Source organism: Myxocyprinus asiaticus, chromosome 39 (genome assembly GCF_019703515.2).
Source record: "Myxocyprinus asiaticus isolate MX2 ecotype Aquarium Trade chromosome 39, UBuf_Myxa_2, whole genome shotgun sequence".
NCBI classification, from domain to species: domain Eukaryota; kingdom Metazoa; phylum Chordata; class Actinopteri; order Cypriniformes; family Catostomidae; genus Myxocyprinus; species Myxocyprinus asiaticus.
In genome coordinates this window covers 19,890,624-19,916,420 of record NC_059382.1, presented here as the reverse complement: position 1 = coordinate 19,916,420, position 25,797 = coordinate 19,890,624, and the positions used below count along the sequence as shown (strand labels likewise).

General features: G+C 37.0%; 1 protein-coding gene across 1 annotated transcript in view; it reads left to right on the top strand.

Moving 5' to 3' along the window:
- LOC127429753 (out at first protein homolog) overlaps positions 1-21,965 on the top strand; it is a 29,270-nt gene extending 7,305 nt beyond the window's left edge. Inside the window, exons 2-4 of the mRNA XM_051678899.1 lie at positions 17,037-17,171; positions 20,862-21,042; positions 21,455-21,965. Of these exons, the coding sequence (XP_051534859.1) occupies positions 17,037-17,171; positions 20,862-21,042; positions 21,455-21,723 (585 nt within the window). The 3' untranslated portion in view covers positions 21,724-21,965. The remainder of the gene's footprint in view (positions 1-17,036; positions 17,172-20,861; positions 21,043-21,454) is intronic.
- The last annotated feature ends 3,832 nt before the right edge of the window (positions 21,966-25,797 follow it).

The window sequence follows — 25,797 nt, the reverse complement described above, 5'->3', positions numbered from 1 at the left end:
TAGGGATGGGAATCCCAAGGAATTTAACGGTTCTGATTACGATTAATGTTAACAGTTCTGGTTCCTTCACGATTCCATTAACGATTCTTTTAGGACTTCTGAGAAATACATATTTGGATATAAAAAATGCAATTCTTATTGTATTAACTGCCCTCTGCAGTCAGTCAACAAATGATAAGATCCTTTATTATTTTGATAAATCAATCATGCAACAGGTGTTTACACAGACCATTTAATTTAATGTTTTGATTTATTCATTTTTTTTTTTTTAATGTACTGTATGTATCAGAGGTAGATGGGTATCAGTTGTCGGCAAAAATCTATGCAACAACTGCCAATATATTTATGTTTCATCCATATTTTTATCCTCACTTCAGTGCAAATTTTGGTTATTTTGATTAGATAATCAAGTGTTCTAAATTGAAGCGAGGACATGAAAAGACAAATGCGACTAGTTGGAAATGTGGCTGTCAGCACATTCATCGTGTATTCAACTTCATATCTTGAGAATAATAATAATACAAAAATAAAAAATCTGGTCTGGTGAAATATATACAATATTTTTAATCTGGTGAATATATAGGCTATAAAAAGCTTTATCTGTTAAATACCTAAATATATAGCATTGTAAAAGTCCCAAAATAAGTTAGTGTATTTCGGGCTTGTTCATAGTCTGAAAACCGGTTTTGAAAAAGAAACCAATTCTTGATTCCCATCCCTGGTTATATATCCCAGCTTAATATTCAGAGGGAACTATAAGTAAGCCATTCATAGGTTGAAATGCTATGTTGCATTGCTTTGTTTGTATAAGCATCCCAACCAGCCCAACAAAGCAACACTGGCACAGCCAATGATGTGAGTTTGGGGAGGGACAATCCATTTGTCACATGAGGGGAGTGTTTGTCATTATTTTAGTAATTATGTTTGGTGATTCTAGTGGTGGAAAAACACACTTGACAGAATCACTTGTAAATACTGGATTTGCAAAATACTTGCTACAGAATACAGTAAACTTTGTGCACATCTCCTAGGACTCTCTGAAAATCAGTTTCCAACGAATCCATGTTCAGTTCACATTTTTACGTTCATTGTTTTGGGTACAAGCAGGACATCTCTGGCAGTCATTTTGGCTAATGGCTGATGTCTGTATTCAACCCAGAATAAGGCAGATGTTGACCCTTTAAACACTTCCATGAAGTAAGAGGCCTCTGTTTCCCACAGAGACAGCGGCAGACACGGTTATGCAAAGTTCTTTGAACTGTTCAACTCAGCTGATCCATAGTACGTACATTCCAACAGTGACAGACTGACAGTGATAAAATATGTGGAGCACTAAGAAATATGCCTCAGTTTTCTCACTTTCAATCACAGTCTTTTCATTCTTTTCCTCAGTCACTGTTTTTCAAAGAAAAAGGGACTATATAGATTACCTCTATATATAGATTTAGTTTACATAGTGAATCCTGTATGATAGATAGCAAACGTATTTAGGCCTGCTGTTTCCATAAAGCTCTTTCAATGCAGCATGTTTTAACAGCCACAAGAGAATACATAACCTTTGATCTGTTTGATTCATTACTTTATGAATCAAGCCTTGGGTTACATCAGTTCTTGTTGGGTCCAACTTCCCAGTGAAAGATATTGTACAACCTAAGGTTACTTCAGTCCCCTACCCCCCTTTTTTTTTTTTCTTGATGATGCATATGTTCCTGTAAATGAAATATACTTCCCTCTTTCATTCACAGGAATTGTATGAATCCTCCCTGGTGAGTATGGGTCTTGTCTGTTCCTCTTCCACGCTCTGATGTCTCTCGCTGTTTCTTGTGCAATACTTTTGGCTTGATAAGCCATGTTGAATTATTGGCAAACGAATCTATAGAAACAGCGTTAAGATCTTGATTTATTGTTGAATACATGGTTACCGAGTCTTTGTGCCGAATCAAGTTGTTTTGTTAGTTTTAAAATGGTTGTGGAAGGAGTTAACAGCCTGCATGTAGCGCAGTGCTGCCTATCTCATTTGATCTTCAGTTGAAGAGTGTATATCATCAGAACTCCAGTGAGTTTGAATCACAATAATACTGCTGTAGCAGGGAAAACATGTCTCTGCCGTCCTGCAGTGCAGCTCAAGTTAGCCACATAAGTCAAAGGTCACATGCACGCAGCCCGATGGAAGAGATGGTCTTTTGTTACCATTTGGCCAAATGGCTCTATTTTTGCCATGCTCTTTGGTTTTTGATGTCATATTCAGAAGAAATCTACTTCAAGAAGTTACCAAAACAGATTGCCTCAGTTCTATGCACATTGACTTATTTAGGGGCTTACTAGTGGGGCAGGTGTGAAAGACCTCACATTCCTCTTAGAATTTAACCACAACCCAGGCATTTCTCCCAGACTCGGTTTTTCTGCTGCTCTTTTGTCTGAGGTTGCTGTTCATTAGAGCGAAAGGTTAAATGCTGGCATGCACCTGTGCCTTTTCACTGGCCTTCTTAGAAAACCAATTAATACATCTCTGCCATCACAGAAGGAGCCATAATCCAATTTAAGTGAAATTCTAGACAATAGCTTTTTCGTAGTTCCTACCCAGACTACTTTTTCCATAAACATTCTGAATGCCTGATCCTTCTATCTCAGATCATGTTTGAATGCCTTATTTGTTTGTATTCATTTTGAATTCTACCCCTGGTTACCTTTAACTGCACTGGGTGATTGGTTTTATGTAATACATCATAAATTGCTGATCTTTTAAAGTCTTGAAAATTAGGAATTTCTTTGTGGGACATGTTTCACAAGGAACATTTCAAAGCCTGCATACCTGCATTCTGACTCGGCCTCAAAGTTTTTGTAAACTCTATGAACACTGAGATTAGGGTTGCCATGGTGTACGGTGAAATTTTATACTGGATAAAGGGGGGAAACATTATGAATGGAACTTCCAATATCAATACAATAGCCTAACTAATAGAATGGCTTGCCTAATGTAGAGTTTGCAACCCATGATAAATTAACCATTAATACGCATTGAAAGTCAGATGTTCTTTACCAGCGTATCAAATTACACAGGCAGCAAAGTACATGCACTGACAGAAGACATTTTATTGCAAGTACACTGTAAAAAAAATTAGACCCCTAAAAATTTTATAGTGACAATTAAAATTCTTTGAGTTGAATATTCTCTGTTGCAGCAACAGTCTTTTAGCATTGGCTCAACAGAATTTCTGATTGAGCCAATGTTAGACACTATAAAATTGAGTTTTAGAGGTCTAATTTTGTTTTACAGTTGACTGAATTGTTTATTTCTTATTGTCCCAGTGTAAATAACATATAATTGGGGAAAATAAATGCAGTCCATAAAACATAATATCTCTCTTTAACATACACTTTATTAACACTTTATTCATCACCTGCACAACAGAATAATTTGTGTGGACAATACTTCACCTTAGATTATAGAGAAAAACACTTGACAATGTTGCATACATTTGAGATGGCTCTTACAAGCAGCTTAAAAGAGGTAGGTCTATCAAATTGTACATACATTTGAAACATAATAAACATCTGAAAACACATTATCTGACAGATATTTGCAGAACTGATGCCAGTGTAGCTTACCAAAGAATTACAGCACAATCATAAAACTGAAATAACTGTGACAAGAAAGAAAGAGAGAAATATACTGTTTCACAGTCCTTGTTATCCTCTAGGTCAGGAGTGGCCAACTCCTGGAGAGTCACTGTCCTGAAGAATTGAGCTCCAACCCGAATCTAACATACCTGAACAAATCAATGAAGACCTCCAGGATTACTTGAAAAAATTTAGGGCAGGTGTGTTTGATTAGGTTTGGAGCTCAATTTTGAAGGACAGTGGCTTTCCAGGACCAGAGTTGCCCACCTCTGCTCTAGAGGATAATAAAAGCATTCGTAAGTCTCCCAAGTTACCCATAACCACATGCACTTTCTGGTCAACTGCATCATTGAACACATTGAAGAATGATCTTTATATGGAAATGCAGATCCATCACTTCTAGAATTCTCATTTGCGTGCTGCTTTCGTTGTTCTCCCAAGCCTCGGTACTATGTAGAATGCAGTTTTCAGTAATGCAGTACAACTGTATTTACTCTCAGTTCCTAATTTTAGCTATTAATGTGTATTTGTTTCAGTGGTTTCAGATTTTGTCACTGTACACTTAAAAAGGATTAGTTCACACAAAAATGAAAATTCTCATGATTTTCTCACCTTTAAGCCATCCCAGATGTGTATGTCTTTCCTTCTTTAGCAGAACCGAAATGAGGATTAGTATAAGCACATTTCAGGTTAGTATGTCCATACAATGCCAGGAAATGACTACCAAAGTTTGACGTCCAAAAGGCATATTTAGGCAGCGTAAAAGTAATCCGCACAACTCCAGTCAATCGATTAATGTCTTCTGAAGGGAATCGATGGGTTTGTTTAAAACATAAATCAATAATTGTGCTCTGTGAATATAATTTTTTTTTTTTTATTTTAATTGAAAACTTTCAAATGTTATCACCACAATTCATATTTATGTATTGAGCCAACATTTAATTCTCAGTTCTCTCAATTTTTCAAAATCAATTTTTTTTCCAGTGTAGCAAATATAATAGGGGTGCAACGATCGATCGGCCACCGATCTAAATCGGCCGATCTTCGTCTTAAGTCTGTTATTTGCAATTGGCCGATCGTACCTAGAACCAGGGCTATTCTTTTTTGCAGCATGCAGGGAATCACACATACACTGCTACTCTAATGAATGAGCATTTCTCAGCCCTTGATGCATGACAGTGTGGCCTCTGGAGGGTGAATTGTTGGCAGTTTTAAGTATTCATGAATGTAAACTTTCAGACATGCTGTTATCCAGATGAATCTGCAGGTTTGTTTTTAAAAATGTGTAAGAATTACACGTGTATGAATATTAAGTTGCCCATTTTCTAGAGTCATTACGGTAGTCATTCTGACTCGCTGCACTGTGAGCACAGAGAGGATAAAGAGACTGCGAATGGGTATAAAAGCAAATTAAACAACAAATAAACATGCTTATACAAATCTGAGTATACGTGATGTAAGGTGAGTCGTGACAATCAGATGTTGTGTTAAGCAATAGAGACTGTTGAGTGATGATGAGCACTTTCAGCTTCACTCCCTTCACTATGCTCACTCACGGTGTCAATCAAACATGCACGCTCTACAGGTGCTCACAGTATCTCATCAGTCACTCATCTCAGCGCTATTCTGTGAGGATCCCAATTTAAATCAGATTAATGTTGGTCACATTACCACTAATCACAGCAATTACATTTTAATCATAATGGCACCGCGTCTTCATGCATTTGTTTAATAATTAGTGATTTGTGTTACAGCAAAACGGCAAAGACAGTAAACAAATCTTAGATATGAATGATCTCTCACTGGAGCAGTTTTAGAGTATCTCTGCTGTGTGTGATGCTCTCATGTTTTTTACTGCTTACCAGTATGTCACAATGACATTTGATATTGACAACAGAACTATTCATAACTGTTTCAAAACAAATAAATGTTAGCAATTCACAATTAATGTAATTATAATGTAATTTTGGCAACTTTATAAAAAGGTTCCATTCGTTAACGTTAGTTAATGCACAAGGTATCATGAACAAACAATGAACAATATATTTTTACAGTCTTTATTAACTATAATGTTAGTTAATAAAATTACAATTGTTCATTGTTAGTTCATGTTAGTTCATAGTGCATTAACTAATGGTAACTAATACAACTTTTGATTTTAAAATGTAATAGTATATGTTGTAACTAACATTAAGTTCATAAGTTCATGTTAACTACAGTAATGTTGTTAAATAATGTTAACAAATGGAACATTTTTGTGAAGTGTTACCGTAATTTTACTGAGTGGGGCATAAAAATATAACTGCACAATATAAGATCGGTGTTGGCATCAAATTTCCTGATCGGTGCACCACTAATGTGCATGGTGGGTAACTGTAAGACGTCTTGGATTCGGAATGACACAAGAAATACTGTTAGACACAGACACGCATGAAGAAACAGTTTATGATATTTTTAAGAACAGATGACAGAAAAGCCGTTTTGCACATGTCTGACACGCTGTTTGTCCGGAGGCGTGCAGTCTCATGGAACACGCTTATGTAAAGGGTTCTCACACTGTCTTTGTTTCAGTCTTCTGAATTTTTTTTGCAAGAATAGTATCGTCTATGAGAATGCTGCAAATGACCTCAGGTGGTGCTCTGAGTTCAGTTTGCTTTTTTTCCACAGAGCAGTTAATTGTGAGCACAACTGCAGGGTCACTTTATATATAGCCTATACATCTGTGATTAAATCAGGGGCGTTCCTAGACTTCAGGGACATCCGGGGCTTAGCCAACAGGGCACATTAAAATATATAAATAAGAAGAATCATTCCTACCATGACTTAAAATGACCCTACCTGTCAAATAACAATTAGGGCCTATGTTAAGCACAACAACACTGACACCTGTTCATAACTTTATATGAGCAAACGTCAAGTGCACAATAAATGGATATAACACGTTTTTAATTTAAGTTGCGAACCAAAGCGAAAATTACAACTTGTTGGCTCATAGTTCATTGTGCAGAAACTAACGCTAACAATAAAATCAAAGTATTTTAATTCGTAATATTTTGAGAATAAATCAAAAGGAAATGGATGTGGTGGACAACAGCAAAGTGGAGCGTCTGGGTCTTTACATACAACACTACTAACCAGGGAGATAGCTTAGCTATGCAACAGAGCTGAATTTGTGGGAAGTTTTTGTGAGCTCTCTGTTCCTGAATGAGGTGTGCATTAGTACATGTGTTTTCAACATGTGGATGCCTGTCAAGGGAGGTGCAAGATATAGGCTCACACTCAAGTGAAGCAAAAAATAATTGGAACTGCTGTGAATTATATACAGTTTAAGTCAGAAGTTTACATACACTTAGGTTGAAGTCATTAAAACACATTTTTTAACCACTCCACAGATTTAATATTAGCAAACTATAGTTTTGGCAAGTCATTTAGGACATCTACTTTGTGCATGACACGAGTAATTTTTCCAACAATTGTTTACAGACAGATTGTTTCACTTTTAATTGACTATACCACAATTCCAGTGGGTCAGAAGTTTATATACACTTAGTTAACTGTGCCTTTAAGCAGCTTGGAAAATTCCAGAAAAGGATGTCAAGCCTTTAGAGAATTAGCCAATTAGATTCTGAAAGGAGGTGTACTGGATTGGAGGTGTACCTGTGGATATATTTTAAGGCCTACCTTCAAACTCGGTGCCTCTTTACCTCACATCATGGGAAAATCAAAAGAAAAGATCTCAGAAAAAAATTTGTGGACCCTCATAAGTCTTGTTCATCCTTGGGAGCAATTTCCAAATGCCTGAAGGTATCACGTTCATCTGTACAAACAACAGTACGCAAGTATAAACACCATGGGACCACACTCTGCATTTATTAATATTCTCAAAATATTAGGACTATAATCTCAAAATGTTACGACTTTATTCGAATAATTTTTACTTTATCCTCATACGAAATTTAATATCATAATGCTACGATTTTATTCTCAAACTATTACGACTTTAATCTCATAATGCTTCAACTTAATTCAATTCATTTTTAATTTATTCGCAAAATATTATGACTTTATTATCTAAATCTATTTTTTTTTTTTATTATTTTTTATTTATTTATTTTTTTACATGGCAATAAAATGCCATCATGGGATCACCGAGTAAAGTTAAAAATATATATATATTTTAAAATGCATCTTGAAACACCTGCGTTGGGTTTCATGATTCCAGGTTGTTTTTAACAAAGCAAAGCTTCAAAGCTTGATAAACAGATAAGAGAGTGTTTTTTTCCCCTTTGGTGTTCAGACTTAAGTACAGTAATTAGACAAGTTCAATGTCATTTGATTTTAAACCATTTAAAAATCAAGGCACCCCAAAGAGGCTATTTAAACGCAACAGTGTAACTCCACGCACATGACATGGAAATGTGAACCAGAACAGGCAGAGCACATATACAAGCAGTGACGGTTTGATCATTTTTGTTTGACTTTAATGTGAGATTTATCATTTTTGTGCAATTTATAGCTCACTGTTCTGCTATTTTGAGTTGCATTTGAGTAAATTCCATTGCAATAAACATTCTTTATTCCCGTGTAGCCTACTGACTCCCGACTAAACCCAAATAACCGAACATGCTGACTGGTGCATGTATTAAAATCAACTTGGTGTGTTGTTAAAAAAAAATGACGATTATAAATGAGGCTAATAGATTATATATTTAGAAATAAGGTTTGCATAATAAAAACTCAGTGCCTCTGGTACAGAAAAGTTGCACCCCTGTGAGAGAAAATAGAAAGCTCCCAAACGAGGCATTCGTTACTATTCATCTAATGAACTTGAGCACGAACAGCAGGTTAAAGTCAAAGTGTGAACTGTCAATCAATGCAAGTTGGGCACACTGATTGGAATTAATTTACATTTGAAGCCAGAATTGCAGCCTGCCTTGTTGCTTTTGTACCCTGATGTAATGAACATTAAGCCTTTTATTTCTTTTTCTTTTTTTTTCTTTTTTCTCACAAAAAACATTCGGGGCTATTAACAAAAGACCCGGGGCTTCAGCCCTATCAGCCAGGGTCTAGATACATCGCTGGATTAAATAATAAAATAATACAAAAACATGTTCTCCTCGAACCATGATTTATATTTCGGTGATTATTATCATCATTATAATTATTATGTTTACATTTATAATTGTTTTTAGATCTTAATTTGTATTAGTAATTTTCCACCTGTTGTCATAGATGGATACTTGCATGACGGTAAATGGAAAGGTGGTTATATATGATTTTTTTTTTTTTTTTTGACCACTTCGTTATTTTAATTGCTTTTTTGTTTTGTTTAAAGTGCAATTTGAGTTTAGAAATGTCTTAAGTTTTTTGTTTTTTAAATAAATGAATTTAATTTTCAATGCAAAATCACTAAAGCAAGAATATTCACCGATCCTTCAGTTGGGGGGTTGACGATGTAATTAGATAAAATAAAATTTATATAAAAATATCGTAAACATATTTCTTGCATACTGCCCAGCCCTAGGAGGGAACAAAACTAATTTATTCACACTCATTCAAAGTCATTACCCTTCCGAAGCAGCTAAACTGGGTCCTGGGATGAAGGGTAACAAATCCCCAACACTAACAACGTTTTCATCCAAGGATTTTTTTGCGAAAAAAGTTTGAGCATCAAAATTTCACAAGTGTCGACATAATATTTTTTTCCGTTTAACTTTAGCACATAAACTCTGTCGATACTTCAGATGTCGCGAAAAACTGGTTTGGAAACACTTTTTTGTCGAGAAAATTGGCATTAACACAAAAATCTAGTGTCACATGACAGAATTTGCCCCAATCGTTAGCCTGTGTTAATCATGACGACAAGGTAAACATCCTTGAAAGCCAATTTATTGTATGTGATTATGGATTGATCTTAACAGAATATAAATCCGATGTTGCCAACATGACACTTCCAGGAGTGCCAACACAAATATTTCGTATCATGCACATCGACAAGTGCATGGAGAACAAATGAATGGCCACTCTTTGCAATTCATTTAATCGTGGTAGACATCCGTTTATTTATTAAAGTTGCTTTTCCACAACATTCAAAATAATAGACGGCAGTCACGGAATTAACCCACAATACAAAAAAACATATCATTTCTGTGCACAAAAATGTTTAAAATTAAAAATAAATACACAATACTAGGAGAAAAGCTTCAGTGTGCTTTTTTGGAACACTAACATATAGCCCAATTCTATAAAATTATTGTTTAGCTTACTTTTTAAAAAATGCCGGCAAAATTCGCTGTATTAAATTAAATAAATTACCAAACGAATAAAGCATTAAATTAAAAAAAATTATTACCAAATGATTTTTTTAAAATATTTTTAGACCTATAAATGCCTTTTCTTTACACAAACTTAAATTAGCCTTACCCTGTTCTTTAGATGAAAAAAGTCGGCTGAATTAGGCTACATAATCAGAATGTTCAAGACTATAAACTATCAGAACTATTTGTCCAATGAGTTCACTTTCAGAAAATGAGCTTTTGAACATTTTAAAATGTTTAAATATTTTAAATATAACCCTCTTTACCTCGGATCGCATTTGCTGAGCTTCTTCAGAAAATGTAAATTGCATTATGACACTAAAATTAATTTTAGATGACAATCAGTCAGTTCAGTTGGTCGTTAAAAGTTGCTGGAGGAATATGCAGGACATAATGCAGTTTTGATGGCAATGCTTTAGATTAGATGATTGTTCAAAATAGCCAATTAAATATCAGGAATGTATCATATGTAAACCCTGATATTACATTACATAAAAAATTTTTAATAGCTGTGCACACAGCATATAGACGATGGATGGTCCTTATACTAAGACTGAAAGTGTCCCCCATTACTTGGTGCAGGTGCCAGCTTGAACAGGGCCGTTACGATTCACATTCGGGTCGGAACCGGTGGCAACCTGCGATAGGCGCAACATCAGGACCAATATTACAGTCCTGTCAGAAGGGCAACTGTTCCATTTTGATTGCAAATCCTCCTCTTCTGATTGCATTTATTTGTGAAATTAAAATGACAGTAAGCTGGCTAATTTCGATGAATTGTCTCAATACTCTCCCCATTTTCCCAAAACTTCAGAGGAAAGAAATAAGGGACATCTGGGAGGCGAATAAGCGATAAACACACATTTCTGTACGAAAACGGCTTAAGGGCAGATTTATTTTGCGATAAACCAAAACTTATGCGACAAAGTGTTTTTTTTAGGCATGACGTCATCACACACACGATTTTTATCGGTAAAAGGTCATTTGAATGGAAACAGGCAGAAGACGGCAAATTTAGCAGTTTGTTTTTTTTTTACGCATTTTCACTTTGTCGATAACAAAATAGCGCGAAAAGTGGATGGAAACTAGGCTATTGAATAATGTCTCTTTTAATACCATTTCTGTTCTCTACAGTCATTTGTTTATCAAAAACAACAAAAAAGAAACATTTAATTCTAATCATGCATGGCACAGATAAGATAAAGCCATTTGAGCCCTGTCTCATTAACATGTGCTCATTTACAGATCATGCTCTTTACAGAAATGCCGGCTTTGTTAAAGAGACTGTACCGGTTTTACCATGTGTTCATTAAAAAAAAATACTTGTAAATAGTTTAAATTATGCAATTAAACAATAAACATGTAACAAAATGTATTATTGTATCAACAATATATGACATCTAATAGCTTATTTATTGATTGAATACATTAATTTGTTAATTTTTAAAAAGCCAAAATGTGACACATTATGATTATACTAATAAATGATACTTATAAAATGTAATTACTACATTTTATATTTTCATAATATACCTAGTTAGAAGGTCCCCTGTATAATTAACATCATTAGCTGGGAGAGAATTTCTTTCATATGTAAGTAAAAGGGACATTATAACTAAAATATACCCATATGAATCGATATTGAATCAGATTGAATCAAATCGAGAGCTTGTGAATCGGAATCGAATCGGGAAATCTGTATCAATAATACCCAGCCCTAATGCTTCTGTTGAAACACTTTGTCCATGTTATTTTAACTGTTAAAAAAGCTGGATTTCTGGTGATGAACAAAACTACCCATATCCTGAAGGGAAACAATCCTCCAATCAGAGAATCAAACAAACTGCGGCAAAAGAGCTGTGCAGCGACCAGCTACTCTTGTGACGCACTGCGAATGGCTCAGTGCTCAGACTCCCCTACACTCTCAAATATTATCTGAATAATATGCAATTTAATTTAAATATTTTGTTTTCTATTCTACAAATTTAAATCAGTAGTTATATATTTTTTTGTATCGTTTTTAGTTCAGTTACGTCATTCGCCATGCTTCATGGGATTGTAGTTCATTCCCTTATGAAAAACATATACATTCTTGTACCGTTCTCTTTTTGCCCAATTTTCAAATACTTATCTGCTTCAAATCCAAGTTTATAATGTTGATTAAATGTTTAAACAAACGTTAACTGTTTGGTTAATTGCTTAGAACTCTTTTATTAAGGATTTTATGAAATCCCTATGGGAATTAATGGGAAAGATACTTCCTGAACCAAGACAGCTTGTGTGTTGCATTATGAATTGCATTCTAGAAGCCTTTGTGTTCACTTACTTGTGTAGAGTTTTGGGCCTTTTGGGAAAATGTTGAGGATGAAGTGAGTTGTATGCCTTCATCAAACAACTTTCCTCTGTAAGAGATCAATCAGTAGTTAACCCACATTTTGGATATGGTTATGCATAGAGTGTTTATATTTAATGAATGCAGCATGTTACAATTTACACAGCTAATGCGTTCCTGTGCAAATAGGTCTACAGTGTTCCATCTGTTTTTAGACAGGTTGCTGTCATTGTTATCAATGAAAGTATTTCAGTGTGGTGTTTTCTCCTTTTCTGTAACTCACTTTTCTGTTGGCTGCCTCTTTGAGATGAGTTGGGACAGCACTAAGATTTACAAATGACAACATGTGCATTATATTCCAAACATGCATCTTAAGCAATTCCACTGAAGGCATATTTCATGCCAATTATTTTAGAAAGAGCACTTTCAAACACAAAACAAACATCTTTAATGTGGCACAACAGAGCATTTAATTGGCATTGTTTTTAAAAACAATCATTCATCAATGGGACAGTCCATGGTAGTGTTAAGCGTGACAAAATTTACAAAACAAAAATAAACTTTTGTCGCAGTCCATTGTTCTCGCTCATCTCAAGAGATGGATTTTCAATTAACAAATTTATTAACATTTTATGTTTAAGAGGCACAAAGAAATGTGACATTGAGCTAGTCTTATATAAATCACAAATCCAGATACAAAGAGCAATGGCTTAGTTTCAAACCTTTCCAGGTATTCAGCAGCACAAAATAAAGCAATTAGCCATGAGAGGCTATGTTTTACAGTGATTTTGCCATGGTTAAAGGAATAGTTCACCCAAAAATGAAAATTCTCTCATCATTTACTCACCCTCATGCCATCCCAGATGTGTATGACTTTCTTCTGCTGAACACAAGTGAAGATTTTTAGAAGAATATCTCAGCTCTGCTGGTCCTCACAATGCAAGTGAATGGGTACCAAAATTTTGAAGCTCCAAAAACACACACAGGCATCATAAAAGTAATCTATATGACTCCAGTGGTTTAATCCATATCTTCAGAAGCTATACAAGTGTGGGTGAGAAACATTAATATTTAATTATTTACTTTTGTTTTTGGCGATTCACATTCTTCATGCATATTGCCTCCTACTGAGCAGCTTTCTGTTATCCATGTAAACATCTTTCTTATCGGCATTCGTCTTACCTGTGAAACAGGTTGAGCTTGGAGGTACAGCAGAGATAACCTCTCATCTACTTCATCTATGATGGGAGATTTTATGGGATAATAAGCAGCATTTGGAACTGACTGGGTGAGCAGTGCCAAGCTTTGTGTTTGTGCCGCTGCTGAAGCACCCAGTGAGACGTCAGCATATTCCAAACAAACACACCATGATCCCGGTGCAGGAAGCCAGACCAGGAACAGAAGCTAATGTTTGTATTGCTCTCAGAGATGGCATATATTTCTTCAATACTGTCTCTTGGTGCCAAAATTTGACCAGTCTCTAATCTGGTCATTTTTTATCTATTTTGGTGGAGCTGCTCAAGGTTTGGAACTTAGTGGGTATGTTATAACCTGTGTTTACTATTTTTGAAAGAATGAAGAATCAGAGAGATTAACTGCGGACCAGAATGATTGAAGTGTTTACACACCAATCTGTCTTAGACATGTTCCTACTTGGAAAGGGGTCAACCAGAGAATTGTAACAGGACCCCAGAGGCACTCAGCATTGTGGTAAAATGATAAAGATACACACTCCAGATAAGGAAAGAGGAAACTGCCAAGCAATGAAGATAAAGGGCCGGTTGTAAAGGGAAATTGGTGATTGAGCTACTGATATCAGCTCAACCTTTGTAAACTATGGTGCGATTGTCGCACGTCAGCAGGTATGAATGCATTATCTGTGTATTGTCAGCTTGCACAGGGAGAATGGTAGCCTATTTGCTTCACTCCTGGGTTTCTCCCTGCTTTCAGCAAGGTGGTTGCAAAGAAGTGATGCCAAACTTCCCTGTAATTAACCTGAGTGCCTAGAGCAGTTCCCCCCTCCAACGCTCCCTTCTCTCTCCGTTCCTTAAACCAAGCCACCTGTCTGCCGACTGGGAGGTCCTTAAAGTGTCGGAGCTTAAAATAACAGCTGCCTGCTCACTCCCCCCTCTTGTGTTTGCTGATTGTTCTGTCACCCGAGCGGTAATTCCACCAGGTCTGCATCCTTTATCAATATAATTTTGCCTCTATAAGTTCCTGCTGCTTCCCACTCAAGATTTCAAGAAATTCAAGATCAGCTTTTTTAGGGGTAGGTGATATGCTGGTGAAATTGAAGACATTTTCATGTATTGTTTCTAGTAAGGTATTTCTATTATGTTTTTCTTCCTTTTAGAAAATGAGGAATAGCTTTTTTAACAAAGTTTCATCCTTTGTAGTCTGGCTGGGGGGATGTTGCCCTTCTGGCCGTGCCTGCTGGCAAGTCTTCCCCGCCTTTCTGGAGCCCTGGGAGAGACAAGGGGAGGGAAAGGGGAGAGGGAAAGAGTGAGGTGGAGCGACAGAGAGAGAGGAGAGAGCGAGAAAACTGGCTCCGCGACAGCGCATCCCTCCTCCTTCCCGGGTTTCGACACCAATGTAACGGGGTAAAGGATGGGCAAGGAGGAGGCGGTAACCAGCAGAACAGTCAACATAACTTTAATGACATAAGAGAACTTAAAGAAACACACAGCGGCCATGTGTGTGTGTGTCTCTCTCTCTCTCTCGAACTGGCACTCCTGACTCATCTTTATCCTCCTCCCAGCTGATTACGACAATTCAGCGCCGGGTGTGCATCATCATGGCCCGACCACGCCCTCCTCCTCATCACACATAGAAATTTACGACAAAATGCATCATTTGTATTGGTGCAGTGGTGCAGAGAGTAATGATGGTATGAATATATTTTGGTGTGCGAGCCACCTGTGGTCCACCTATTATCCCACTCTTATGCCCATCCTGTTTCATGTTTCAACTCTTAATATTTCCTTTAATGCTACTTCTAAGAATAAATAAAAAATAATATAAAGGTTGATTTCCTCGCAGTGTTGTCGGGTTCAAAAAAAGAGGTTAATCCGGGTAAGTGGCGGGGTCTGTCAGTTGCACCCGTTTCCTTCCTGGTTTGAGGCCAAGGGATGATGGCTTTTTCCACGGCTCTGCATCGGTCATTTCTAGATTGCATCGCTCCTTTGATTAGGGTTAGGGTGAAGCCCTTACAGAAATTAACCATGGTTTTACTATAGTAGTAATGTAGTAACCATGACTGTAGCAAGCATGCTTTTTTTTTTTTTTTTTTTTTTTTTTTTTTTTTTTGCGGAAACTGTGGTTTTGATACAATTAATCATAGTTTTACTATAGTAAAATTGTAGTAACCATGACTGTGGTATCCTAGGTTTATTTTTGTAGGTTAGATTTAGGTGTAGGGGTTGGTGTAGGGCTTTTGTGGAATTCCAAATAAAATAAACACACACACACATTAAAACACAACAAATCTGCTGCAGTGATGCCCTACATTTAATGTTAGTATTTAAATTGTGGTTCAAATAGTATCTACCGTTATTTGCACAAGGGTCACCTAAAAGGATTCTAGTACATAAGACAAAATCCAAAACAATATTTAAAGGTTTGCTTCAGAATTAAAGCTAAAGCCTATACAAACCTCCATTTTTGCTTGGGTTAAAAAAACTAAACAAAAAAAACATGCAGAGTAGATAAAATAGATGACTAATTAAAATATATATATAATTTTTTTCTATTAATAAAGTTGTTTTATTACATTTGATGTGACTTTTGATCTTTATATTAAAAAGGAACTTTTCAACCAAACAAATCCAAGAAAAACTAGGAATACTGCAATATTGATTTTGACTTAAATCACCCACCCCTAAGCTCTTTAGTGTCATTCAAATTGAATATCAGAGAAGGTGAGCAATTCCTGGCTGTCTTATCTGCCATGGGCTCAATGAGACTACAACTCCATGAGTTGGGAGGTTGACCAATTTTTTAAATCAGATGGAAGTTTCTAGAATGAGATGAGAGCTCCAGAGCAAACAAAGACAGCTTGGGATTGTTGGTTTTGATAGTCCGAGAAGACCTCCTACTCTGCGAGCGCAACCCTGAATGCTTGTACCCTTCTTTTGGCGAGGTGTGAGTGTGTGTGAGTGTGTGTGTTCGTTCGTTCGTCTGGCAGAGCCATAGGGATGCCAGAGCAAGGAGTTGCTGATAAATGGGCTGACATGTCTGTGGCCTTGCTCTTCTCTTGTGGGTTTTCCAAAATGCCTTTACATGGAAGTCTTTATAGTCACAGAGGTGCTGCCAGAGCTCTGGTTTGGTTGCTAACATCAACCCAATGATGTGTTGAAATATACGGTGTCTTTCTGTTGTTCTGGGATGAGATGCTATAAAAATCTTCTGATGAGGATCTGACTGTAAGCATGAGGTCAGGGGCTAAATTAGAATAGCTAAAAAAAACAAGAGTTTAAGTAGTAAAAAGAATAAAATGCAGAGGTAGTTGAAGCCACACACATAGCCAATGTGGAGACATTAGTATTTGTAGTTATAAGTAAATTAAATAATGAAGGTGTGGTATAATTAGGATGGCATTTCTGTAGCTTAACTGGTTGAGCATGAGGCTAGCAGCCCCAAGGTCATGGGTTTTAGTCCCAGTTAACGTACAAAGGCATAATGATAAAATGTATACCTTTAATGTACTTTAAATTATTTTGGATAAAAGTGTTTGTCAAATGCATAAATGTACATGTTTTTTTTCACAGGATGTGAAGATCTTTCGGGCGCTGATCCTGGGAGAGCTGGAGAGAGGGCAGAGCCAGTACCAAGCGCTCTGCTTCATCACACGCCTCAACCACAATGAGATCATCCCCAGCGAGTCCATGGCCAGACTCCGACAGGTCAGTCTGTTTCACTCAGGTCCCCTCAGAGGCTACTGACAAGACCGGGAGAAGTCATTCAGGCCCAGACGGAATCTGCAGAGTTTGTGGGAAGATCTGCGGAATTCTGTGAAAGGGATTTAAACATAGTAAAATGAGTTAAATCAGAGACAGTTTAGCTGAGATGGACCACTTGTATGAAAATGAATTAGAGAAATTGGAATGCCCAATGTGGCAGGTGTAGAAAAGGAAGTCCAGCCGGATGGGTAAAAGATTATTTTGACAGTCGACTAATCTAATGATTATTAGAATGATTATTCTACTTTTTGGGGTGATTATTGCAACGATTAATCATTAGCTCTTAACCGACTATTCAGCTTGTGCCTTGAGTTAAAAGGTTGTATTAAACATGCTAACTAACAATAAAGAGGACTGTAACAAGGTTACTAGCTTCATGGGAAAGGAGGAGGCGGGAGCCGACTGAACTGTCAAAATAATGGTTTAATGAAAACTTAAAAGGACACAGAACACAAACGCACACACTGCAGCTGCATGTGGCTCTCTCTCTCCTGAACTGCTGCATTCCGCTGCACTTATCCCTCTCCTCGGCTGATTAGCCTGATTGGGGGCCGGGAGTGCGTGGTCACTCCTCCCTCCTTTGCCTCAGGTCGGGGAACCCCCCGGCATGACGAACATCCCCCTTACTCTTCTGGCCCTGCCTGCTGGCAGGCTTTTTCCCGCCTCTCTAGGGCTGAGGAGGGGGAAGAGGGGAAGGGGGGGGGGGGGGGTAAAGAGGAGAGGGAAAGGGCAAAGTGAGAGTGGAGCGAGCGCGAGAGAGAGAGAGAGAGAGAAATAACCTGGTTCGCCGGTGCCCAGATACGCTGTCGCCCGGCCCTTAGCCACTCCCCAACCTCTGGCAGACGACAGCTCGCTCCTCTTCTGGTGGACGGTAGTGGGTCCTCTGGCCCTGGGCAGACAGTCACGCTCCTCCCCCTCTTTTCTCTCTTTTCTTTTTTTTCTCTATTCTTTTTTTTTTATGGGGGGAAACAGCAGCATGCCTCAGATCCTCGGCGGCCAGCAGTGACGTCTCCGTCCCCAGGCGGACGGCCGCGGCTGCTCCTCGGTTAGCTGGTAGTGGTGAGGACTCCACGACAGCGCATCCCTCCTCCTTCCCAGGCTTCGGCACCAGTGTAACAAGGTTAAAATGGGAAAGGAGGCAGCGGGAACCGGCTGAACAATCAAAGTAATATTTTAATAGGAACTTAAACACAAAGACACAAAAACATAAACGCACACATGGCAGCTGCATGTCGCTCTCTCTCTCTCCTGAACTGCCGCATTCTGCTGCACTTATGCCTCTCCTCGGCTGATTAGCCCAATTGGGGGCCGGGAGTGCATAGACATGGCCCGGCCCCGCCCTCCTCTGCGTCACAAGGACAAAATCATCTTTTAAATACCTCTAAATGACATTCACTGAATAACAGGAAGAAAAATCAAGTGTTATCAAGTGTTTTTGTCTTGTTTTCCATTTTAAAATGTTCTAAAAATCCTTAAAACAAGATACATTTACCTAAGAAACAATGTATAAGATATTTAGACTTGCTTTCAGAGACTATATTTTGAATAGAACAGTATTTTGTATATAAGTATATTTTTTTCACTTGTTCTGCCAGTGCAGTAAAGACAAAATATACTTTTATTCAAGATATGTTCACTGAAAGCAAGTCTAAATATCTTATTTGTTGCTTCTCAGGTGAATGCATCTTTTTTTAAAGGATTTTTAGTTATTTTAAAATATTTGAATTTGTAATATTATATTCAGCATTCTCAGAGAACAATTTTTTCCTCTGCAGTATACCTGTTAAAGCAAATGTAAGTTGTTTTAAAGGAGTTTTAGATATTTATATTGGAAAACAAGACAAAAAACACATCAAAAATGTATTTTGTTGCAGTGTATAATGGGCTAAGAATATCCTCTCATCTTTTATTTCACTTCGATCCATCTTTAATTCACAAAAAACAAGCAAACATAGAGCTGCGTATTGCTGATTTTCTTTACGATAAGAAACACACTGTGACACATTATGATTCAATACGTCGCGAGCCATCATGTTATAATCTAGGTACAGCAAACCCTCACACGTGAGACGAGCATCCCCACACCAGAGTGTGGGTGCAGTTTCAATCTCTCCCCCTTAGACTGAGTCTCTTTCATGCAACTCATAGAAGCGGCACTGACCACACAGAGAAATGCCAGTTTTAGAGTTTGTGCTTATTTACATGACCCACTTTGTTATTATTTGAACTTTAATAAATGATGCATTAAAGAAATAACACCGGGGTGTTTCCTATTTAGACGCTCTGTCATGCAAGTTTTGCTTTAGCGGAACTCGAGCTCCATCTCTGCTTTATTTCACGACGACAATGCCTTGGTATTTACTTATTTTGTATTTATAATTCCCTCATACTTTGTGATCTACATCACCTGAAGCTGTTTGGAAAGTTTGGAGTGCATCTGGATTGCGAGCTGAGTCTTCTTCCTCTTCTCTATCAGGAGCGAGCTGCAGTGCTCCTCTTGCGTGCCATCATTAGTGTCTCATATGATGCCATGTTATGTTAAATGAGATCAAACGACTATTCAACAACAACAAAATGTTAGAAATTTGTGGATAACGTCGACTAATCGTTTCAACCCTATGTTAGTTAAATAAAAAATGTGAGTGCGCATTTGCTGGACCAGCCTGGAAATTTTTTTTTTTTTTCAGTATTCTGAGCTAAAGAAGCACAATTAATTAGACCATTGTTGTCAGATTTTACTGCTGATTTGAAAATTTGTATTTTATCGTAATCATGACCAACCATTTTGGGGATCTTTCCCCACTGAAGTTGATAGGAGCTGTACATGTATGTCGCTTGTATCCATAGAAAATAGCTGGCCGGGAGCATTCCCAAGATGGCCACCGATTGGACTGACTTGCCTTGAAAGGGAACTTTGGTTAAATGGAGCTGAGAGTACTATACTCTTATTGGTAGCTAAAGGCATCATCAAATTTGCCAAAATACTGAATAAACAAACATGCAAAGGGTTGGGTATATGTTGAAATTTTATGAATAACATTTCGCAATTCTGTGGAAATCTGCAGAGATTTCTTTGGATTTTTGTGCACGCAGATTCCGTCTTGTACTACTCATAAGTGTGGAAAGGTTGTGAGTGAAGGCCAAAATATACTTTGGTTTTCCACATGCACAAAGTGCACATACCATCAGCACAGTACGCACAGACCGTCTGTGTGCAGCTTAGTTCTAGACACGCATAAAGTCTGCGTCTTTGTGCGTCGTTCACACATGGGCCTGCCATTGACTGTATTAACGAGTATACAAAGCAATCATGGTGCACATGCATTGAAAGCATTCGTTTGGGCTTGCAGTCAAAAGAGTATAATTTGAATGTCTGAGCACTTGACTGCGCGCGAGACGGAACGGCAAGCAGAAAAGTTAGCAATTGCTGGGTGTGACAGTGTCGAGGAGGGGTGTAGATGTTGGTAGGAGTCGAAATCATGGGTTAACGCCGTTTCTGGGTAAGTGTTGCGTAGGGTGAAAGTGTGAATATGAATGAAAGGTGTGACAAAAGACTGAAAACATCCTGCTTCAAAGAACGATGCTGCTACTAAAACTAAAAGCTTCCTTTTTTTTATTCTACTCACCTTGCAGAAAAATCCCCAAGCCATCCGCACAGCAGAAGAGAAAAAAAGCACAGAGATGCTGAGCATGAATGTAGCGGTCAACTTGACACGGACGTGGCAGCTCAGCGCCCACATCCATAACATGTGCAACGTCGCCCGCGAGGCCGTCTACACGCGCGAGGCTGATGTCAAACACTGGCTGGACAGAGGCAAGCATGCTTACTGCGTCCCTTAATTACATCCTACCAAACCCGACAGGCTTAAATATATCACTGACATAGTACTTCTCATCTTAAGAATAGTTAGCTTGATCATCTCTTTACCTGAAATATCATCTTTAACTATCATTAGAGGTATGGCTATAATAAAACCTAATTGTTTGATCTAAACGACTTCTGTAACCCTTTTACACATCGAATGTGGAAATTTGGGGAGTAATATCCATTCCATCTGTCTCTCCATCTGGAAATCTTATTGAATGTGGTCCAACCTTGTACAGATGTTGCATTAGTGTTGCAAATGGAACTCATATGCATTTGTAATGCTTGACTGACCAACATAGCTTTAAGCATAATGATCGTTAACTACAGTATATATTTTTTATGATTCTTCTCTGTGCAGGCATGGAGAGCTCCATGTTTGAGCCCCAACCAGTGGAGGTGCCAGGCCTGCAGAGCTGTGGGACTGTGAAGGACCTGTGGCAGGCTTGCTCCTGTAGCTACAACCTCAGACTGGAGTGGTACCCCTGCCTGCTAAAATACTGTCGCAACAGGGACGTCTCTGGTCGGGGAAGCCCCTATAAATGTGGCATTAAAAGCTGCAGCAAGGGCTACCAGTTTACGTACTATGTACCCCACAAACAACTGTGCCTATGGGAGGAAGAGACCTAGAGCAACATGCCTGGTTCTTTTTAAGACTACACTTCTAGAAACATGTATTTAATGTGACCTTTACACGTTAGTTACTTAGTTTGTTCACCTCCAAGCCTTCAGACTAGTGGAGTTTCTACACAGAGGAGCGTGACACTGAAATTATGTTTGGCTTTTCCAAATGGATGGGTGGAAAGAGGATGGACAGAACCGTGATTAATGGTGGAGATGTCATTACAGCATTAGAGCAGCACAATGCTCTATTTTTATATATATATATATATATATATATATATATATATATATATATATATATATATATATATATATATATATATATATTGAACAGTTGACCAGGTATTTTGACTATTGGAAACTGTCAGTCCGGCAGTACGTCTTATGATCGGCTCGGCATCTAAGCTGGTCGGTAGTGTTTAAAGCTATTCTTGTTCTTACCAACACAGTGGAACAAGTACAAAAAGAAAGTAATTCTTGAAAAGCAGACCCAAGTGAGTTTAGTATGAGCAACCTGTGAATTAGTCAGTATATAACAAGATGCAATCTTTAAAATTACCTGGATCATGTCGGGGTGCCAATTTTCTTTTCTTTTTTTCCATTCAGAAACTGGTATTTATTTTGCAATGGGAGATGATTGAAGACACTTAAGCACAGAGCATATGTTCAGATAATATGCCTGTATTTTTATTTTCTTTTTTTGTTTCCATGCTCATTTCCCTTGTATGCTGATAGTATGTTCTGACTGTGCTAGATTCAGGGCACTGTATTAAGTTTATTGTGGATGCATGCTTTGATTTGTGCAGGTACAGATTGACAACAATATTCATTCTGTTTCAAGATTCAATCATGTGAATTATTTAATTTCAAGTCTTAATGCTGGCAACAATTTGAGATTCTTACGACTGTGCACGTGTTTGTATAAGTGTTCATTTTTGGATGGACTTGTAATTGTGCCTTCACCATGTGATATCATAACAGTATAATTTAAGAACCAGTGTGATCAGCATGAGCTCTGTTTTGTAATTTGTCACTGTTTAAACAAAGTTCACCGTTTGAGGTACAGTATGGATAAGTAGCATTGTACACTACATTTGGAAATAGCAAACTTTGGAAAAGGAGCTAGACAGGAAAAAAATAAAAATATAAAGAAATTGACACAGGACAACAGATATCCTCAAATGACAAAATTCCTGCCTAGATCTTTGCTGTTGTGCACCCAACATTGCCATCTTCTGGTTATGCAACATTACTGTCACTCAGGCTCCCACTATCAGTTTGAACATCAGCAGAGCTGTGAATCTTGTTTTAAGTGTGTGTGTGTGTGTATACACACACACACACACACACAGTACTGTGCAAAAGTTTTAGGCACTTGTGAAAAATGTAGCATAGTGAGGATGTCTTCAAAAATAATGACATAAATAGTTTTAATTTATCACTTAATGTCATACAAAGTCCAGTAAACTAGTAAAAAAAGCTAAATCAATATTTTGTGTGACCACCTTTGCCTTTAAAACAGCACCAATTCTCCTAGGGACACCTGGACACAGTTTTTCTTGGTTGTTGGCAGATAGGATGTTCAAAGCTTCTTGGAGAATTCACCACAGTTCTTCTATCTATTTAGGCTGTCTCAGTTGCTTCTGTCTCTTTATGTAATCTCAGACTGACACGATGATCAGTGGGGGACACTGTGGGGCCATGACATCTGTTGCAGGGCTCCCTGTTCTTCTATTCTAATCTTTTCTATTTGCAAAAGTAATGTTCGGGAGTCTAACATTATATTTCCTAGTGACACACTAAAGCTGAAGATATAAATAACCATCTTAAGACAAAAGCTTTTGTGAAACATCTTATGTGCCTAAAACTTTTGCACAGTACTGTGTGTGTGTGTGTGTGTGTGTGTGTGTGTGTATATATATATATATATATATCATTTTGCATGGTATTAAATGTCTTTAAAGGTTTCTCCGCTTAAGAAATTGCTTCCGTTAAACAGGACCAAATTAAGTGAATGAGCACTATCATGACGAGAAACTGTTGATAATTTTCAACAGTTCCCTACTTTTACCTTCAACACATAATTTGCATCTTTCACTACAAGAATGTTCACATTTAACATACTACATTTGACATGGTTGTAGTTCATGGTACTAAAATGATCGAACTGATTTATTTAATTTTTGTTTTAAGTGTTATATTATTTTAAAAGTGTTGTTTGAGAGTACACTAACCCTAACCTCTCAACTGAAACCACCCCAACCAACAGCAGTTGTCTGGAATATAAGTGCCTTTGGTTATGCAGTGTTTACTGAATCTTTCTAAGGATAAAGCTGTTATAAATAAAGTATGAAACTATTTTCCTATTAAAATGAATATGAGCATAAGATGAAGTAATTTTAAATAAAAGCTCCTTCAGCAAAGTGTAATAACCTGTCTTTATTTACTGCTATAAAAGCAAAAGTATTTTTTTCAAAGTATCAGTGTTTTAACACATTGGCAATAATTGTAATGTCATTTACAACAAATATATAATGCTTAATCAGTAGTTAATGTACTTTCAGATTTGAATACCTGAATCTGTCTTCAAAGTATGTCTAAATTTTTTACTTTAATCTCAGATTTTTGAAGCATTCTATAATATAAAATTATATAATATTGACAAGAATTACATGATGCAAAATAACTGTTTTAATGAAAAATCTGAAGCAAATATTTCAAACTCTGGTTTAAATTCTTCAATGAAATCCAAATAATAATAATAGTAATACCATAGTAACCATAATTTTGTAATGTTTTTATAATAAAACTGTGGTAAGCCATGAAATCATCAAAATAAGAAAATAAAAATGATATTAAAACAAGATCCTATAGATCTATTAATATATTCGATTACATCTAATAGAATATACAGTGCTGTGGGAAAGTATTTGCCTCATTCTGATTTCCTCTGTTATGGAAAATACACAAAAACAGAAGAAATCAGGATTGGGGCAAATATTTTCCCACAGCAATGTATTAGAATCTAATTAATAGATTACATTTTATATTAGTTCCAATAACTGTACACTGAAAAAAACAATTTTGGCTCAACCATAACGTCTACTCAGATGTTAATTTTTATTAATGTATACAACACAAAATATAATTTTTAAAGAGAACTTGAGTTACATAAAATAAATGAATAATCATGACTTCCTTGAACTTCTTTTGCTTATAAATCCACACATTTAAGATTTTAAGTACTATACTAACTCAAACATTCAAGTACAGAACTGAGGTTGTGGGGAATACCCATACCCACCTAAAAACCCTTGCGCTTGAATAATTTAAGCATGTTTGTTTGGTCAGAAGGAACTTATTGGGGCATTAATTAGTTGTTATTAAGAATTCATAGAGATTTTAGCTATTTTTAGTATTATTGATGTTGTTTTACTGTAAATAGCCATTTCGTGAAAAGCCACCATAAGGGTGATTAGTGTTCAATTAGTGGTCAACTTGGATCCTGTTCAATCCATGTCGTTTTTCCTTGCGCATGTGAATATGCGTAGCTGAAGTGTAGCTATGCACTTGTTTTGGGAATCAAGTTTAATGCCTGACCTCAATTTTTTTCTCTGAGCCAAGTAAATTGAGTAGAAACAGTGATACAAATGTTCATTTGAAACAACGTGCTATTAGTTGCGAAATCTTATTTTTGTGTGACATTGTATGACAAGTAAATAAAGTTGAATGAACTGATACATTTGTATAGATCTAACAAAGGTTTTCTAGTTGTGCTGACATAAAATAACCTTAAGTTGAATTTACTTAAAAAGCATGATACAAAAATAATGTATTTTAAGTAAATCCAACACATATTCCCCCCCCAGTGTAATAACTATTATAGTTTTGGCGGTTACTATGGTAATGAAAGCATCTTACACTGTTTGAAGGAGGTCTCATTTTAATATATTAGGATTTTACGATTGTAACCACTGTAATTTGTTCTAAGAGAAGCATTTCTTTTGCGGTCCGTACCAGCAGATGTCGCCATCCTGTAAGAATGCGTCTTTCTCTTTGTTGTCATCCTCACTGTTGACC